This window comes from Onychomys torridus, chromosome 9 (genome assembly GCF_903995425.1).
Source record: "Onychomys torridus chromosome 9, mOncTor1.1, whole genome shotgun sequence".
In the NCBI taxonomy this organism is placed as follows: domain Eukaryota; kingdom Metazoa; phylum Chordata; class Mammalia; order Rodentia; family Cricetidae; genus Onychomys; species Onychomys torridus.
This window is the reverse complement of record NC_050451.1, coordinates 89712193-89731664: the sequence shown is the minus strand read 5'-3', so window position 1 is coordinate 89731664 and position 19472 is coordinate 89712193. Positions and strand designations below refer to the sequence as shown.

Genomic DNA, 19472 nt, shown 5'->3' with positions numbered 1-19472 from the left:
GGAAGGAAGGAAAGAAAGAAAGAAAGAAAGAAAGAAAGAAAGAGGAATGATGAAAAAAGGAAGGAAGGAAGGAAGGAAAGAAAGAAAGAAAGAGGAAGGAAGGAAGAAAGGAAGAAAGAAAGAGAGAGGAAGGAAGAAAGGAAGGAAGGAAGAAAAGAAAGAAAGAAAGAAAAAAAAAAGAAAGAGGAAGGAAGGAAGAAAGAAAGAAAGAGAAAGAGAGAGAGAAAGAGAGAGGAAGGAAGGAAGGGAGGGAGGGAGGAAGGAAGGAGAGCAATTTGGTAGGGGTAGATAGGGTTTTTTTTTAATATATCCAATATTGTGTATCCTTATCTTTATCTTTGTGTTTATTGAACACTACCCAGAAGATAGAACCCCAGTAAGGAAATGTACACCTTTTCTTAATTTACTGTGGAAAAAATTATTGAATCCATTGGAAAAAAAGAATTCTTACTTTCTTATGCATTGCCAGTACCAGTTTAATCAATCTCATAATGCTGTGAAAATGTCATAACAAAGGATCTATCACTGTCCCTTGAGGAGATATTGATTTTTATATATTTACTGATTATTTATTTCCTATGAAATACCTACTCATGCCACTTGTCTAGTTTAGATGATACAGGTACAGACAGACATAAATACACATGTAGATAAAGTTACTAGGATTTACCTTTGGGTTTTAAAATAGCTATTTATATATTGAAATAATTAGTTCTTTATCTGAAACATGTTACAAATAAATTTCCCTAGCTCAGCTAGAACACTGACAGAGCAGCTGCAGTATTATATGCCAAGATAGGTCTCTTAGAATGTCCACCCACTCACTGCTACTTGTGCATACATATTTACCATCTTAAAAGTTGCAAAATTAGGTTTTCAGTTTTTGTGATCCCAATTATCATGTTTCCAACCTAGCCATTTGTCTGATTATGAGCATAAGTAGGTTTCCTTCCCTTCCAGCGTAACACAGAAGAAAGGGTGAAATTCATGCTTAATTATCTGAATCCCATTTCAGAAGTCCATATCTGGATTTAGAAGCTATTCCTGATGTGATCTTGTCCAGCTGGCTTGCCTGCCTCAACTCGGGTCTTCATTTAAAAAAAAAAAAAAAAAAAAAACAGAGTAACTGAGCCTACTTCAAAACACTGTCCCCCAGTTTACATGAGATGGTTCAGACACAACTGATGGCCTCTGACACTCAGTAATTTTCCTTCCTCCCCGCTCCCATCAAAACTTGAGTACGCAGAAGTTATGATGATAGCTCACTGGGAAAAAAAAAAAAAAAAAAAAAAAAAGTCTAGACTGAGACATGGGCCTCCAGCAAAGAGGAAGTGCCCACGAACTGTCTGTACCTTCTCATGATCCCAGGCAGGCAGATGGGCTCTTTGTTTACGCTGGCACTGCGCTGCCGGATCCAGCTGTTGTCATTATGGAGAGAGGTCCTCTTCCTCATTTCCTGAAGGATTTGCTGTCTCTCCAACTCTGCTTCTGACGGGGGCTGATCCTTCTTGGAGCTCCTTTGTGAAAAGCTGGTAGTCCCAATTCGGTCTGAATATTTGCTGCTTCCTAAATTTAAAACATATCAAAAGCTTCGATGTAAGTACACAAGAAATGTTAGTGGATCAGCCTCTGAAACAGCGCAACTTCAAGCCCAACACTACACATCTGTGCTGACACCATCCATCTCCAGCAGGATGTCTATGGGAGAACAGACAGCAGCTAGCTGCCTCCTCTTCCTAGAAATTCCAGTTCCACGTGCAGAAGCACCCAAGGAGTGTGCACAAAAACACACTAACTCACTCACGCATTCACACACTCTCTCTCTTTCTGTCTTTCTCTGTCTCTGTCTCTCTCTGTCTCTCTGTCTCCCCCCCTCCCCTCTCCCTCTCCCTCTCCCTACCTCTCTCCCCCTCCCCCCTCCCTCCCCAGAAATGTTCAGTTACAAAATGTTCATCTAATTCTCCTTCTTTCCATCAAGTGCACTCATTGAAAGCTTGCTAAGAAGAGTCTGCGGGGAATCAGGGAATTTTCCTCTAAATAGATTCTCTGTCCCAACCCAGGGTGGGAAAATACCACACAAATGCACACATCTCTAATGGACAGGGGCTAAGTGTCCATAGTATAAGTCACAGAATAAGTCATGACCACACTGTAGAACTGTTCAGTCACTGACATAGCCCTGGTGAACAAGAGAAAATGATTGTCCATAATATTATCAAATCTGTTTGTGCTCTAAGAAATTTATAAACTATAATATAATTATTAGGTTTATTAGTAGCAATTGAGTCAGCTTGCATCCCCAGGGTTTACTGACTAATTCCTATTTATGTAAAATACATACAACCTGGAGACATTATCCTTGCTTTTGTTTGGATTACAAAATTTTAACTAAGGATTTTTTCTTCCCTAAATTCATTGTTATCACCCATTTTCAGAATATTTAGCTTGTCCAGGTACCCCTTCAAGGAAGCAATGAACCGAGCCCCAGAAGTTTGTCATTATTTTTTAGTACACACTTACACTTAGTATATTAATGTGCTGGCTTTAAATAAAACATTTTTTCATTTTAAAACTAGGTTGATGGCATGACCAAGTCATCCCATCAAATATGTAATAATTTCTTAGTGTCTGCTAATTCAAGGACATGTGCCTGGCCCAGGGGAGAAGGCACACACTACCAACTCTCCAAGTGAAACATAAAACAGACACACGAGCAGCTGTTTCAGATGGCCACAGGTGCACCCCAACAGCCAGGTTTCACTCAGGGCAGAGTACAAACACCACAGGCTAAAAGCATGTCATGCAAGACAAGTACACTTAATCCATAATGTTAACAATAGCCAGGGTGAAGCTCAAGGGAGAAGAGCTGGAAAGTTCAAATAGGAATGATCCAAAGATGAGAGGGACCACATTAGAAGTATCTGCTAGATGTAGACATAAGAGAAGATGATTGTTTAGAGCTGTGTTTCCTAAAGGGAAAGGTGGATCCAAAGTGCTAGGATGTCAAATAGGGCAGAGATAACCGAAGATCCTATTTACCTGATGATACTGACACCTATCCTAATGAAAACTTATTTCTACGAGCTTTGACCAGAGATACATATCATCTGCCACCACACCCCAGGTCAATGGAAAAAAAAAAATGACTTTTTTATAATGAGTTTTAAATGTTTAAAAATTTCTTCTCAGTAGTTCAAAGAAAATACATGGAATACAAACTATTATTCACTTACTCATTTAAAAACAGAAATAGCTGGCATCACAGATGTGAATTCTCTTAGAGGTCATTGACAGAGCCAAAGTGTCTGTCTGCTCAATCCCTACCTGAACTTTTCTATATGTGCATAACGCACCAATAATTTGCTTATGCAAACCCTTACATATGATGCTTATTGCTTAGGGCTTTTTCTTTACTTATATAATTTCAGTTACGTGGGGTTAATCAGAACTATATTTTATATCAAGCTCCAAGTTCCAAATGATTTTCATGAAGTGAAAAGTCCCTATCACTAAATTTTCAGACCTTTTGCCATTTACATGAAAGGCTTCAAATTTGTAAGTCCTCTGCATTATTTCCTGTCTTCATTCCTTAGCTGCAAGATAAAATCTACTATGCAAAGCAGTGTCAACATTTTCTTTGCAAATTTCCCACATATTTCTTTGTTATTCAAATACCCCAGTGCAGTATACTTTCCATTATTAAAAAAAAAAAAGCCAAACACAAGACAGTTGTTTTGTTAAAGATACTCAAAATAGCATGTTAACCATCTATTATTAATGAATCTAAATTTCCTTCACTTAAAAATATACTAATCATAGCATATGACCACTCAAATATGTAACTGTGCTTTAAAAAGAAAAAAAACTAGAATATAAAAATCACACATACCATTCTTCTCTATGGGGGCATTGTTCAGTTCCGTAGTGGATCTTGATTTACTCCTAAAATAGAATATATTAAATATGTTTTAACATTTTTATTTTATTCCAGAAAAGATGGTTTGGTTTTGTTTTTTGTTTGCTTGTTTTTTTCAAGATAGGGTTTTTCTGTGTAGCCCTTGCTGTCCTGGATCTCACTCTGTAGACCAGGCTAGCCTCAAACACAGAATCCACCTGCCTCTGCCACTCAAGTGCTGGGATTAAAGGCTTGCACCACTACACTTGGCAAAGGTTTTTTTAAATAGATATTTATTTTCTATGTCTTTGGGCGCTGTGTTTATTTTTAAGCCCAGGAAATTTTCCTATTATGCAAACTAGCAGAAAACAGAAGAAATGCTGGAAATACACAAAATGTGGGACCCTCTTCTACCTAAGATGATCGGAGACTGCTCTTCCCAGGCTGGCTCCTGCACCAGCCACCAGCTCATTCAGAGCCAGCCGGTCCTGCCTCCTCTACACCGCCTGGTATCAAGGTGTGGGTGCCTAAGGCATTTGGAGGCCACACGTCATTCATCCATTTGCCAAATGCTACCCTGGCATTCAAAATAGGTAGTGTGTCATATCAACAGTATAGGTATAGTTTACTATGAAAAATGCTATTTTCAGGTCTATAAAAGGGAAAACTCATTTTCTCATTCTACTAAATTAGCTGAACTTCAGAAGTAGTAACAATATCATGTACAGATGTGCATATGTATATAAAGTGTATATCTGCGTCCTGTGTAATAGCCTATAATGCATGATAATGTGCTAGAACTGGAAGACAGCTACATCTGTCAGATCATACCTGTATTTACAAAGAAAACACTTGTCACCAGATGTCAGGCTGTACTCCCCACTGCCTATAAAGTATATACTACATTTTATATATATAGTATTTATATACTATATTAGCACTATTTATAGTATTCTATATTATATAGTATAGTATAATATATTGTATATAGTGTATACTCCCTGATTATATAAATCTCATCATAGGTCTAAAAGATAGATGTGAAGTAAGCTGACCTTGAACTTACAGAGAAACCTTGCCTCTGCCTCCCAAGTGCTGGAATCACAATTCCGACCTTTGGTTTGTTTTCTTTCTTAGTTATCTTTTTACTGCCTGTATTCCAGGCAGATGAGCAATGCATGAAGGTTTAAACTCTAAAAGTTGATAAACTGGTGATTCCTAGCTTTTCTCATCTCAGGGCTCTTAGCTAACCGTCAACCTATGTAAGTTTCTGTTTCATTATATATTTTAAAAATAGGACTAAATACACCTTCTCATGGAGTTGTGATGAGAAATAAAGTATGTGAAATGAATGAAATGATGAGTGAGGGGAGGGGACATTTTAACGATCTCTAGTTTTTTGGAGAGTTCACCAAAATCAGGCCATTTATCAGGAGGCTTTTCTCTATCTAACTATTATCTGTCGTTCCTACCTAGTTATTCCTGCTCTGCCTTTCTCCTCAGCCCTGGTTGCCAGTAAATATGCCTCTTTCCTTGTATCTAATGAAGAAGGCGAGTATCCTGCAGGAAGCCAGCCAGCCCTGTAAGCAAAGGCTAATGAGCCTACAGCCTGGATACTTATAGACGAGCTATTCAAAAGTCCTCGGTGTTTTCAAAACAGCAAAGGTTTTTTTTTTAATTACTTGAAAATATTGAAGCTTAATGCTTTCAGAAAATTTAAGCACATGTACCTTGTATCTTTTCTGATAGCTGAATTCCTATTTTCCTTTCTAAACCTGATCAGTGGTCCCAATCATAAAGTCTAAGAGAAAGGTCACAGTTCTCATCAGATTCCCTAAAAACAACCATTTTTAGGCACTCTTTACCCGTTCTTCTTGCCTTTTTAAAGCAAATGATCTCCTGGATAAGGTGACGACACACATCTGTGTGGGAAGGATAAGGTGACACACATCTGTGTGGGAAGGATAAGGTGACACACATCTGTGTGGGAAGAATGCTAGCCAGGGCTACACAGCGAGCACCAGGCAAGCCTGGAGCACCTACTGAGACCCTGTCTCAAAAACTGAATTTAATTCTGAATGACCAAGAAGGGACATTTTTGTCTACTTGTCTTTAAAGTGACTCTTCCCACAGGCAGGAGAGTAACATAGCTTTTGGTTCTCTGATTTGTTTGTTGTTGGTGTTGTTTGTTTGTTTTTTGAGACAAGGATTTGCTTTGTATTCTAGGCTGGCCTTGAGTTCATTATGTTGTTTAGGTTAGCCTTGAACTCACATCGATCCTTCGGTCTCAGCCACCTGAGTGCTGAGATTACAAATATACATCACCTACAGATGACTCTAGCTTGAAGCAGCCTTTGACTTTAGTTTACACAATAACTTAGATCTCAGTTGTCTTGAAGACTATCATTTCTATTTCTTCTCTGCCCATCCACCATGCATATATGATTCCACTGGCTTATAGTCACTCTCATTTCCCCAGACACTTCCACCAACTCCCCAAAGCAGAGCTTTCCGGATAACTAACAGCAGATAAGTGATTAAGCCCAAACAACCAAAATTTCCAAGTGAGCTCGGCACAAAATGCTGAGCCATAAAATCATAAGCTAAGTTTAAAACTAATTGTTACACAGCAAAAACTAACTGATACAAAGAGCAATCTTCAAGATTTTTTTTTTTTTTTTTTTTTTTTTTTTTTTTTTTGTATTCCACAAGACAAAGGGCTATAGTAGCTCTACAGATCACCTAGGTGAACTGAAGAACATTCATCTGAAGCCAACTAGTATCAACCAAGGAGAAAGCAATAGTCCACGCACCTGTCACTGGGAAGTAGCCCTGAAGAGTCCTCGTCTCTCTTGGGTATATCATAGGAATCAATAGGCCTATAAGTAAGGAAAATTTTTTTATTACAATACAAAATTTTAAGACATTTCCTGACTTTAGGGATATCAGAATAGTGTTCTGGTCTCTTTATGCAAACTGTCTACAGCTTAAGAGCTAGACAAGCATTTCACTCAGTTGCTACAGAAAACAAACCTACAGGCATTTGCTATGTCCAGTCACCCATTTACTATATAAGTATCCACTGGGGTGGGTGGGAGCTCCAAGTTCTGGCAATGATCTAGGGCTACAGAAATTATTTTTTAAGTTGTTGCTTTATAACACATCTTCTTAGGGTAGGCAGGCCCAGAAGAAAAGAATGCAAGCTAGGGCAGTGTAGAAAGAAATGATGGGGAGGCAAAACTGGGTATTCTGGAAAGGCTAAGGTGGTAATGTCAGGGTAGACATTAAAATCCAATGAGTGGGCCATACATATGGAGGGAAGTCATTTTCAGAGGTAACAGAAAACCCTGAAGTCCAAGGCAGGAGCTGCTGGCATTTTCACAGAAGGAAGGGAGAGAGTAACCAGGGAAGAGCCTAAATACTGAGCAAAAGCTCTTAGCCATGCTCTTAGGCCAAGACAAAGCTCACATGAGCTTTGTAGCTTCAGCAAGGCATTTTAACATGTCAGGAACCCATGCAAGAGCTGTGGGCATTAAAGGGGCACACAGCTGTTTGTGGTTTACAGGCTCCTGGGAACTGGTTGCTTCCGTTGTGTGAAGCAAGAATGGCAGAGGAGGGAAGACAAAACAGAGTGCACCAAACAAAGCCAGGGCTATTGAAACTCCTCGGTGCCCTTCAGCTATGGGGACAGACCTCCGGTACTGGTAGATCTTCACCGAAGTTTCTCGCTCCCTCTCTGCCTGGTGCTTCTGTGTTTCAGCTCGTCTTTCTGCTTGGGCCTCCGCCTCTGCACGGGCCTTGGCTTGGGCTTCGGCCTGGGCCTGGGCCTCTGCAAGGGCCTTGGCTTCTGCCTCAGCCTGGGCCTGGGCCTGGGCCTCAGCCTCCTGCTGTTTCCGAAGCTCTTCTTCCTGAGCTTCTTGTTCCTTCCTTTTCTTCTCCTGCTCAAGCATGAGCTGTTCCTGCAGCTTCTGACTTTGGTCCTCACAAACAGCATCCTCTTCCAGTGGTCCCCTCTCTTCCTCTCCTGCTCGGGTTCCTTCCCTGTCTGAAGATTTGGACCCTTCACTCCAAGTGGGTTGCCAGGTAGAAGCCACAGGCTCCCGCGTGCTCAGAGAAATGCTGTTCGAGTTTAGAACCATCAGCTCCTAGGTAGCCAGTTTAAAAAAAAAAGAAAGAAAAAAAGACGTCACCATCTGTGTCTCTGTCATTTCACAGATTCAGCTCTAGATAAGAACAATGGCAAGCATCCCAGAATTCCAAGAAGATAGTTACAGCTCCAAAAAAAAAAAAAAAAAAAAAAAAAGAAAAGAAAAGAAAAAAGAAACCATGTGAATAACTGAAGTCTAAGAGCAGAAAGACCACTCAAGTTCTAGGTCATATCTACTTGATGATACATTAGAAAAACTACTAGAGAAGTTAAAATACCAAAGCAAGTTTCCAGCTCACGAGACTTCAATATATATTCCAAAGAGCTACAGAGGGGAGAGCGTGTCCAGGGAAATGGGGTGTGGTGCTCCTTGCCTAGGTTCTGCAGAAGGTACAGAGAAGGAAGGAAACAAGGCATGCTTCATGCTACCTCATCCAAGTACTTGGAATTCTCTCTCTCCGCCTCCTGCTGAGCCCTCTGCCACTCTTCCCTCAGCTTCTCTTGCTCACGCTGGTATTTTTCCTATGGGCAAATATGGCATAATAATTAATCACAGTTGCCTTCTCATGGGTGGCAGAATATTTTCCATTAACAATTCTGTTATCTCTAAACCTCCAAATAAAACTTTCATGTGACCAATCAGAGTTTAGTCCCTGAAGGAGAGAAAAAAAAAGGCACATGGAAAGAGACCTCTGCCCAAGCTTTACTGTTGATGTAACTCATTAAGGCCTCCAAGCTAGGATAAGGGAGACTGATGGCAAAACAGACGTCCTCTGCTGACAAGGACAAGTCCTCACAGTCTGAGCCTCTTGCAGACTGAGCCCCTCATGTCTCCAAAGTGTCCATAGGGGTTCATGACAGTTCATACAATTATCAAAATGGGAAAGTAAGGGTGTAATGCAAAGTATGCACACAATATGCAAAGGGTTTGTTAGTGCTGAGGATGCTGGTTTTCGTCTGCTTTTTTTCCCATCCGGCTTCTCAACCCTGGTAGGCACTGGCCAGAGAGCTAAGGCCCCCCCATTCCCCCAGATGTGTGGTGTTACCTGAAGGAGGCGGTCCTGCTCTTTCTGCCATCTCTCCTGCCTTTTCCTCTCCTCCTCTTGATCCCATGCCCAGCGACTCGGAGCATTGAGGGTTGGAACTGGAAGCTAGTCAGTTTGCAGCACAAGAGATGTAAACACAGAGCGACATCCTTGAGTCATCTGCTGAAACTCTTTCACACTCATCAATTATTCATCTATGCTGGCTTAAACCATACCAGAGAAGACATGGTCTCGAATTTCAACGTCAATCTTTTTAGCATAGACTATTACAACCCAATCGACATTTATGTATCTTAAAACAATGTGAGAAATATCACTGTGTGGTAATCCAGTCCTGCCAAACTTCCCTCACAGATTCCCAACTACAAAAGTCTAATACTCACATCAGGAACCACAGAATCGGAGCTCCCTGCATTGCAGCACATGGGCAAGGAAAGAAGAAAAGCACAATGTGAGTCGCTATTTCTACAGAGTAATTCTGCCCAGGGCGTTCGATCACGCGCTGCCTCTGCTGGTATGCCAAGTGACATCAGCTTTCTTTGTAACTCAGTCACCTATGCAGCCTTTCCCTTCAGCTCCACCTGTACTCGGCTCCCAAACTCAAATTTAGTAACAGCAGGAACCGCTGGGGCCCCAAACTCTAGGGAACAGCGCTAACTTGGTGAGTCTTTCATAAGAGGCTTTGTTGATACTAAAGTGTCTCATAGTTAGGCTTCATAGGGGGAAAGAACATAAACATTATGACATCTCCCAAGCCCAATTATTGCAAATATTCATCAAAAATATGACAGCAGCTATTCTTATTTTCCAGGTCTCCTTGCTAATGAGCTGCTTTCTAACGGGTATGATGGCAAAAATGAGTTCAAGACACCTTTCATCTTCTACTATTTGAAACACAAGTATGATGTATAAACTATCAGGCATTATTATTATTATGTCTTGCTGTTGTTTTCTGAGACCGGGTCTGACCTCAAGCCAACACTGACTCTGAATTTTCACAGCCTCCATCATCCATGTGCTCGGATTACAGGTGTGGACCACCCTGCCTGGCTAATTTTTTTATTACTATTTTGAGACATTATTTAGTTCAGGCTGGCCTTGAACTTTTAATCTTCCTGCCTAGCCTTTGTATTAGAGCTGTGTATGACTACACTGGACTAACTTATTCTTTTCATCCTTAAGGAGCTTATAGTAATGTGTGTCAACACATTATACAATTATAGAAAAGTGAATTTTCAGAAAATATACTATTATACAGTATTTAGAAAGGTTCCTGAATTCTCAGCTGTCACATAAACTGTTCACTTACATAACTATTTAAAGAAAATTGCTTTAAGACTTAGGAAAATGTTCTTCTCTAAAATAGCTCATTGAAGAAAAGAGAAAGCCAAAAGATGAGGAATTATTTTGTTTTAGCCAGATTTATTACAAGTGTGTTATCACTTCAGTTGACTAGCCACAGAAAATAGTGAGTTTAGTGAAAAACTATGAATCAAACACACCAAAGACAGCTGATAAAATCTATTTATGGTCTGAGTGGAAACGTAATCTACCTTAGGAAGAATATTAGGCAATAAATGCAACAGACACAAACCCAGTAGGTATCATAAAGTGAATTTTGAAATGTTCCATTAATCTTTAAAGGAATAGTAACATTTTTAGATAGCAACAGTAAATCTTCTGTGATGTTGCATCTAAAAATGTTAGCTATTACTTTTAAGTTCTTCATAGCAAAACAGAGTTGGAACCACATTCAGGAGACAGAGAGTTAGACAAATGTGAGGATGAAGAAAAGCCACATGCATCACACCTCACAAGGCAGCTGTGCACAGCTACACCAACATAGATGGTCTCACAATGCCCCTGTGCTCAGAGGCAACCAAATTTTCTTTATGTTGAATTTCCTTTGACATCAACAGAGCCGTCATTCAGCCCTCCACCGTCATTCCAACAGCGACAAGTAACTCTGTCCTTCATCAACAGTATTCCCCATGACCAAAAACAGGGTTCTGGTTTTTTTTGGTAAGTTGACCAAACATATGTTGGTGTAATTTAACACTGTGCAAATGATAGGAAGCAGTAAGGCATAAATGAAATTCTTCATTTCTTACTGTGACCCAGTGGAAAAACACGTGTGTTTAACAGCGTCTAACTGCTTTGAATATTTTGTTTGTTTGTTTTTTCACGAGGTTAAAAGAGAGAAACACCTGGAGAGCTAGACAAAGGACACGCAAAGACCCATTACCACAGAGGTAGACCCATGAGCTGTAAGAAAAGCCTGGTGATCCTGGGGAAAGAACGGAAACGGGTTACGTTGCTTGGTCATAACAACAGCAAGATGGAAGGAGCTTGGTGCCCAGAACCACAGACTACAAGGAAGAGTGGAGAGACAAGTTCACGAGAGCAAACGAGAGGTAGCTTTACAGTTTACCTTGTTCAAAAAATTGTGACCGCCTTTTTAAATTTCTCAAAGAAATGGATTCTGATGCTAGTTGAAAAACAAGAAAATAAATACCATCATTCATTTTAATTTCTTACCACTGGTAAATTTGATGACACTTGATATGGGTATACCTTTCCAAGCTATAGCAATGTTATTTTTTAAATAACAAAATTGGTAGCCACTGAACATAGAGATTATTTCAGGGCAGACACACATATTTTAGTAGTCTGCACTACATTAAAATTAGTAAAAAAAAACAAATACTTTATTAATTATGTTTAGTAAATAGCATTTGACTTCCACAGCAAGGAGAACCATACCATCACGTTAGAGCACAGGCCTCCGAGAAATGAAAACACATTTTGCTTAGGTCAATCAACCAAAAATTATCTCTACCAAAGCATTTTTACAACATGATGAAGGGAAATTTAAAAGTATCTGGAGAAGAAGACATCAAAAGCGATACAACCTAAAGAACGAGCAAATGAAAACAAATGCTAAAACTAATATACCTTTGATTGGACTATCTCGGGGTAATATTTAAGAATAGACAGATGCTAGCTTACTGGAAGTTAGTCAGAAAGAGAAAGAAAAAGAATACACAATCTGACTTCTCTCACAGACAAGTCCCCAAACCATGGTGCAAACTGTAGATATCACCTGATAGTGGCTGGTGCTTACTATCTAACTAATCCTGAAGTAGCTAGCCCTGCATAGAGTCACACGGTCACCACGTAGGTGTCTTATCAATTGGCTCTACTACCTGGGCCATTAGAAGAACAGAACTGGGATTCCTTAGATTTTAGTATCATGAAGAAAAACAAGCAACATTTATTTTAAAAGTCTGTTGACAGGGGAAACAGCAGTCCTAGCTTCTAGTGACTAGAAATGAAAGACAAAGATAGTAATCATAGAGGAGAGGTAAATTCAGAAACCTTAGTCAGCTTTGTTCAACATATTTACAAACTACCCAACTGTGTCTAAAGTCCCCAAAGCAAACACAGCCCCACTACAGGAGGCCTGGCCTGATGATGTAAAACCTGCAGCCTCTTCTGGCCTTTTTCTTGCCTGTATGGACCTGAAAGATCGTTCTGATATCTCTAAGTAATAGCACATAGCATTCGGTAGCTACATGATTTCTGAATGGTCAAAGCAGAGAAGAGAGTGAGAACTCTAACAATACCCTGGATACTTCCGCCACTTTCCTTCTCCAGACAAACAAAGGCGACCCTCTCTCTCAACTGTCACTGTTGGTGGTGGTTCTCTGCCACTGCACATTTGTCCTTTCCAGAATAATGAAGAGAGAAAGGAAACTTTATCATTTTGCCTTTAATAAAGACCCTTCTGCCAACAACTCCATAGCCAGGAAGCTGCTGGCTCTAGGAAAACCTGTTCTTATTTGGCTTAGGCACACAGGGACCCAGAGCTCCAGAGCCTGCTGCCAAATTTGCATTTGTAGCTCCTGAACTGTTCCATGCTGGAACTGACTCCTTCCCACCTGGTGGCAACCGGATCTATGTGCTAATCTTGGTTTCAACTTGCTCTGCATGCAGCTTTCTTTCACTCACATATATTAATTTTTATGGCAGAACTGGAGAGCTATAACTCACCCTGTGGAACCCACAGAAGTAATTCAGGAATGATCTTTACCTTTTGAATCAAAGGTGTTGCTTTCCTCATGAATTCCATTCATTTCTTTGGATTCAGTATACTGGAAAGGGTAAAAATGTTAATTAACATTCTCTCCAATTGGACTTTGAGCTTAAATAATACATCTCTCATTAGGGAAAAATATCTTAAAACAAGATGGGATTTTGAGGATATTGATTCATTACTCACAGCTTCTTATGTGTACTAAAAGCAATTTTTTCATTAATTTCTAATACTTGTGAAAGGATTAATGACTAGCTATAGGCAAAAATGACCATAAGTTTAATCAGTCATTAATATTCTAAGAGGCAGGATAGATAAAATATTCATACATTTGGCTTATATTTATGAATTTATGAGTATTTGGCTTATATTTATGAATAATAAAATAGCCATTTATGATTCTTTAACGTTTAAGTCCATCCTTTAAAAATGTAATATTTCCTTTTGAATAAGTTTATTCAAAAGTTCAAAGTTTAAATTATCAATTAAAATGAATTCTGATTAGAAATAGAAACCAGTTTTTAAAAAACTATATAAAAATATTGCTTTAAATTTTTTTAATTTCCTGCATTTTGCTTTTTAAATCAACTCATGAAACTGATTATGTCTTAATCACACACACAAGCCAATTAAAATGCTTCATGAGGTTTCATGGTATACAGAGTGACTCTATTTTACCGATAGATTACAGAACATAAATAATTTACAGCATGTAATTTTTCACAATTGCTATTTCTCATTCATACTGATCTGAGACATGATTGTAAAGATGAAAGATTGATGAGAAATACCTGCAGAGCAATATTATGGAATGACATTATCATTACATAACTCAATAATAAAAGGCTGCTAATAAAAGTGTCCGGTATTTTCAAGACTACACTTTAGTCTATTTATTAAGTATAACCTATTTATATTTTATATAGTTTCAAAACCGATTGCTTTCCCCACATACAGCTCTGCTGTTACTCTGTTCTACTTACAGGACTCTGAAGGCTTTCAGAGAAATCAGTTGTTACCGACAGACTTGAAGACTTGTCCGTGTTGTAAATCCCTGAAGTCGTATCAGTCCACTTGGTTTCAGATGAACCTATAATTTTGGTAGCCACACTGGTAAGATTGAGGGTTTTTTGCCGTATAGATGGCAGGGGAGGCTGGTCTCTGCCCCAGTCTGATTGGCATATGAAGATCAAGTAATGAATGCACATAGATGTTGAAGTGGAAAGAATCAAGTTACTGAATGCACAGATACAAAATGTACAGACAGACAGACAGACGTACAGTCAGACAGGTGAATCAGATAGTGTGTCAACGACATGGAGACTTTAGGGCTTTTACCAGCAGACCACCTTCCCAAAACCCAAAGGTTAAAAATCATGGTAGTCCCAAGAGAACTAGCAAATGTGCTGATTCTTTTCCTAGACTGGAACTCATGTTATATGCCAACATCAAAAACTTGTGGGTCTGAAGTCTTAATGCCCCTTCCCATCTAAACATCACTTATGACACAGAAACACAAAGATGTAAACAGCAGTTTAGAATGCTATGAGAGAAACATGTCCTACTGTGAGCTGGATGACAGCAGTACAGTTAAATATGGCAGACAAAGTTACATCAAAGGGCCTTTCTTTTTTTCTTTTTCTTTTGGGAAGTGGGTAGTGTTTGGTTTTTTTGAGACAGGGTTTCTCTGTGTAGCCCCAGAAATCCTGGAACTCACTCTGTAGACCAGGCTGGCCTCGAACTCAGAGATCCACCTGCCTTTGCATCCCAAGTGCTGGGATTAAAGGTGTATGCCTCCACTGCCTACCTCAAAGTGCCATTCTTAATGCTCAGCTTTGTGACTCCTGGGAACAGATATATATTGCTTTTAATTAGCATTTGCTTTCAGCCAGTTCAGTTATGTGTCTGGTCAAACGGTGTTGAATTCAGTAGATTTGCTAGTGAAGCATTTTCAGGAGGAATATTCGGAGGTAGTGTTCATGATTTGTCCCAATACAATGGCAAAACAATTGCAAGCACAAAGCTAAGTAAAATGGGGTAAGGCAGAGGAATAATAAAGCCAATTGTTACAACCACTCGCCAAAGTGGGGTTTCCTATTTAGCAAGCCAGACACAAAGGGAAACTAACTCACCAGACTTTCCATAGCGCCTGACATCCATCACTAAGTTTCCAGTTTCTTGGGCATTTGCCATGGTTTCCTCCCACTTTTTTGTATCCTTATATGAAAACTTGGTGTTGTTGATGGCAAGAATTTCATCATCTACCTGCAGCTGAGAAAATTCTGCTGGGCTACCTAAACAATGTACAGTAAAGTAAATAATCAAATGAAAAGGAACCCACACGATCTGCTCCCTGTTGTTTCTTTACGTTAAGGAAAATGACTCTTTCCTCTCAACTAGTTCTTTTTGTTTCCAGTAGAAAAACAGCACTGGTCTTTATACGTTATCTAATAGCTGAGTCCCTACACCACATGAAGAACCAGGGGCATTATTCATTTTAGAGTCTGCATCTTCATTTACATTAAAAGGAGAAATGGTAAGTTCAGCCAATGAAAAAAAAATTAACTCTTCTAAGGACAAAGAAAAATGTAATTATTTTTAAATTAAAAATGTGAAATATATTATACTTTAATTAATCATCAATTAGCACTCTGGGGTTGGGGGTGTAGAAGGAAAGAGTCCCTTCAAACTGCATAAAATTACCACTTAAAGTACCATGATTACACCAGTCTTGAAATTTAAAAGAAAGAGCCAATGTCAACACACAATTCTGTATGATAAAAATATGTAAACAGGGACCTCCTCTCAAATAGGGTAGATCTCACAGTAGTTTACAACCTTGAGGGCAAACTTAGCAGTTACTGGGTCTGCCTTGGTATAATAACTCTGGCTGTGAGAGGAGTTAGCATCCAGCAGAAGTCCCAAAGTACCCTGAACATACAATAAATAACAGATAAGACACTAACAATACTGAGAAAACACCATTCTTGTCAGGGAGTGACCAGGGACAGAGGACCCAGCATGTATGACACACTTGGGTTTAAATTACTACAAACAACAACACCCCCATGTTGATCTATTATAGGCCTGTATATATCTGCCACAAAACACAATAATCCTTGGGAATTTTACACTAAGTCTTCAGATAAGTACTACTTGTTAACATTTCTAGAAACTGAGTTTAAAAAAAAATTCTCTAGGGTCACAAAATAGAGACTCTTCCAACTGAAAATGAATTAGGAAGGGAGAATAAACAATGTGTAATGTGTAATTCCAACTACTAGTCTTGTAGACAAGACTATACCACTTTCCTCCCCTGAAATGTATCTTTTCCACATGCCCCACCACCATACACATACCAAATTGTTCTAATTCACAGACACACAGCAGCCCAGACAGTGCAATATAGTTAGGCATGTTATTTACCTTTTTCAACTGATGCTACGAAGATCCCAGAAAAATCCCATTGTATTGTAAAGCCAAAGACAGGTTTGTTCCCAGGCGTCTGGTTTATGCTGATTCTCATGTCGCTGAACTGATCCTGAAAGTAAACATGAAACGCTGGTATCAGGTGTCCCTGGCACCCACATGGAGGAAAACCTATCCATGAAAGACGGGAAGCCACACCAAGATACACCTGAGTCAGTTCAGACAAAACAGCAGTTTCCCATTTTCTTCCTTGGTTTTGATAAAACTTTCCTTTATATGTATATGATAGAGTACAACTTTCTGCTAAAATAAGGTAAGGACAAATCTATTGTCAACCAATGTTTTCCTTCATTTCATTATAATCCTACAAACAAGTTGGCCATTAATAAAGTCTAGGTTTTCCAATTGATTTTCCTATACCCATGGTCTATTCATTTCTCTCCATCTTCTTCCTCCTCACCATATGTAGGGAAACAGAAATTAAATGCTTAGATTATTTAAATAAGTAAATAACTAAATAAAGTCTAGGCTTTTGTTCACCATACAAGCAAGTCTAATTTACAAACCATTTATTCACTGCCTAAGAACAAAAAAAAAAAAAGTAGTTTAAATTATCTATTTTAAATGACAGATTTTACAGCAGCGGATTAAAGCAATCTACCTCCAACATTAAGCATTTGTAGCTGAATTGGGCAAATGGCCCACAGATGTATAATCACCTATCCATAGGAGTAATCCATCTGAAATTGACCAGTTCTGTCGCCCTGTTCATCATATCTGTTGGTTCAACTGGTTCATGGGAATGCAGAGACAAATGCCTTGCTCATGCTCATGCTATAAAATACAGAATTCTGTTCTCTCACCTGAGAGAAACTGTACACAAAGCCATCCAGAGGGACAGACTATGGCTCCTTTGAAGATACAAGCAGGTGTTAAGCTTTATGAACACATGGAAGAACAATAATATGCTTCAGTTATTCACTGGTCAACATCCACTTACTGTGCGTGGACTCTGTAAAACACAGCACTTAGCGCTTTAGAAAAGAAAGATGAAAGAGGGTTGATCCTTGTTCCTAAGAATAATTGTAACTCTTCCAGGGCAGCTCTGAGGGCCTTCTAAAGCAAGAAAAGAGTATAGCTAATAACACGAAGTTTCCACTGGGAAGCCTTTTGCAGGAGCGTGTAAATAGTGGCATCCAGATGTCCTCATGATGTGTGTTGTTAATGAGACTACTGAATGTCAACCCAAAGGTAACAAAACTTGGCTGAGGATAGACTAGAGAAGGTTACCAGTTGGTTCTACTCTTTAGCCAAAACCACTACACACTTAAATTAGAGGGGACTCGGTGAAGGAAGTGGTCATCTTTACCAGGCTCACACACACAAAGACCTGAGTTAAAGCCCATGCAAGGATAGAAGCTATTGTTACACAAAGACAGAAAGACAAATGAGAAGTTAGGTAATCAAACCACTAATTGGGGTTTCAATAGTTTTAAAAGATGAGATGGCATTTTAATAAATAGTCTCAAACTACATTTTAAAAATGTTCTGTGGGAGACTGCAAGTGAGCATTATCCTTTTCTTCCTAATTAAAAGATGAAGGAGAATGAACTTCAACCATAGAGGGAAGATCTTCACAACTACAGTAAATCAGTAGAACTGTCCCCAAAAGGCTATTCTCAGCTTGAAAATAAAGAAATCTCTGAACACACTAAATAAAAGAACAGGTACACACCTCTCTGAACCTGCTAACAGAGAAGATGGCTTTGCTATGGCTATGTGCTGGCTGGCTGTCCTGTCCATCCTTCGGACAACACACAAGCAGAAAAGAGGAACATAGGGACAATTACAGGTGAATTACTGTCAATATCCAAGTTACCTCATGCATGGCATTGAATGGAATAGAACTTTCTCTAACACTGGTTTTCAAGTTTTTCATGAAGAACCTTATTTTCGCATGACAATCTTATGTGCATAGCATCCTACCCAAAACAGATAGATTCATATGTGTACATGATACACAAACATGCACTCACGAATGCACGCACACAATATGAAAGTGTGTGATGGTGTGTTGAGGATGAAGGTTGTTGGTCACAGACTCCCAATTATATCATCTCTGCCTTGTGAAATACTTTAGGGCAATCCTGTGAAATGTTGGATTCCTGAATTACTGGATTATAGCCAAGACTTCTTACATGCAAACATAGCTATACTGTAGTTATACATGAACTATTCAATGATGATTTCAGACAGGATCTCTAATTTTTAACTGTCTCTATGAAATTTCAACCAAATGAGTATTTTACAAAGGATCTGAGCTACAGAAGATAATTGGGGATTTACCTTTTTGAACTAGATGGAACAAAAATACAAATTATCAAGGGAAACCTAGAATTTCGGTGACTAAGAAATGAACTACCCAAGTAGTTTCAGTTGTCCATGCCAGAAAAAAGAAAATTATAGTTATCCATCAGCAGCTCAGCATTTAAGCTATTCCCTCAGCAATTTCCCTCAGACTGGCTACAATTTGAACAGAGGCACCCACTGAAAGTACGCTGCCCTGCTTACTGCCAGACTGATGAGCCAGAAGGTGGTTCTAACTGTCTGACGACAGACCAAGGTGACCTGGTATCACAAGAGTATGAATTATTTCTCCTAGAGTTGATGAATTGAGATTTCCATGTCACCACAGATGGGAATTAATGAAAACCAGTGTCAATCCTCCACACTAACAAAACTATTCCCTCCCAATGTTTCCAACTAGACAAATGTGTTGACTCAAGGAAAGCCTTCTAATATGATAAAAAAAAAAAAAAGACACTAAAAGCAGATACAAGCCAGAATAATGGTGACAAT

The 19472-nt window shown here is 39.1% G+C and overlaps 1 protein-coding gene across 4 annotated transcripts in view; it reads right to left on the bottom strand.

Annotated features, from left to right (window-relative positions):
• Lmo7 (LIM domain 7) overlaps positions 1-19472 on the bottom strand; it is a 214716-nt gene that overhangs the window by 7049 nt on the left and 188195 nt on the right. For all 4 annotated transcript variants that reach the window (XM_036199233.1, XM_036199235.1, XM_036199234.1 and 1 more), the window contains 12 exons: positions 16611-16725; positions 15317-15478; positions 14168-14274; positions 13182-13242; positions 11520-11576; positions 9472-9497; positions 9089-9193; positions 8472-8564; positions 7589-8040; positions 6709-6774; positions 3890-3942; positions 1353-1566 (listed from right to left, as the gene is read on the bottom strand). In XM_036199233.1, the coding sequence (XP_036055126.1) occupies positions 1353-1566; positions 3890-3942; positions 6709-6774; positions 7589-8040; positions 8472-8564; positions 9089-9193; positions 9472-9497; positions 11520-11576; positions 13182-13242; positions 14168-14274; positions 15317-15478; positions 16611-16725 (1511 nt within the window). The remainder of the gene's footprint in view (positions 1-1352; positions 1567-3889; positions 3943-6708; positions 6775-7588; positions 8041-8471; positions 8565-9088; positions 9194-9471; positions 9498-11519; positions 11577-13181; positions 13243-14167; positions 14275-15316; positions 15479-16610; positions 16726-19472) is intronic.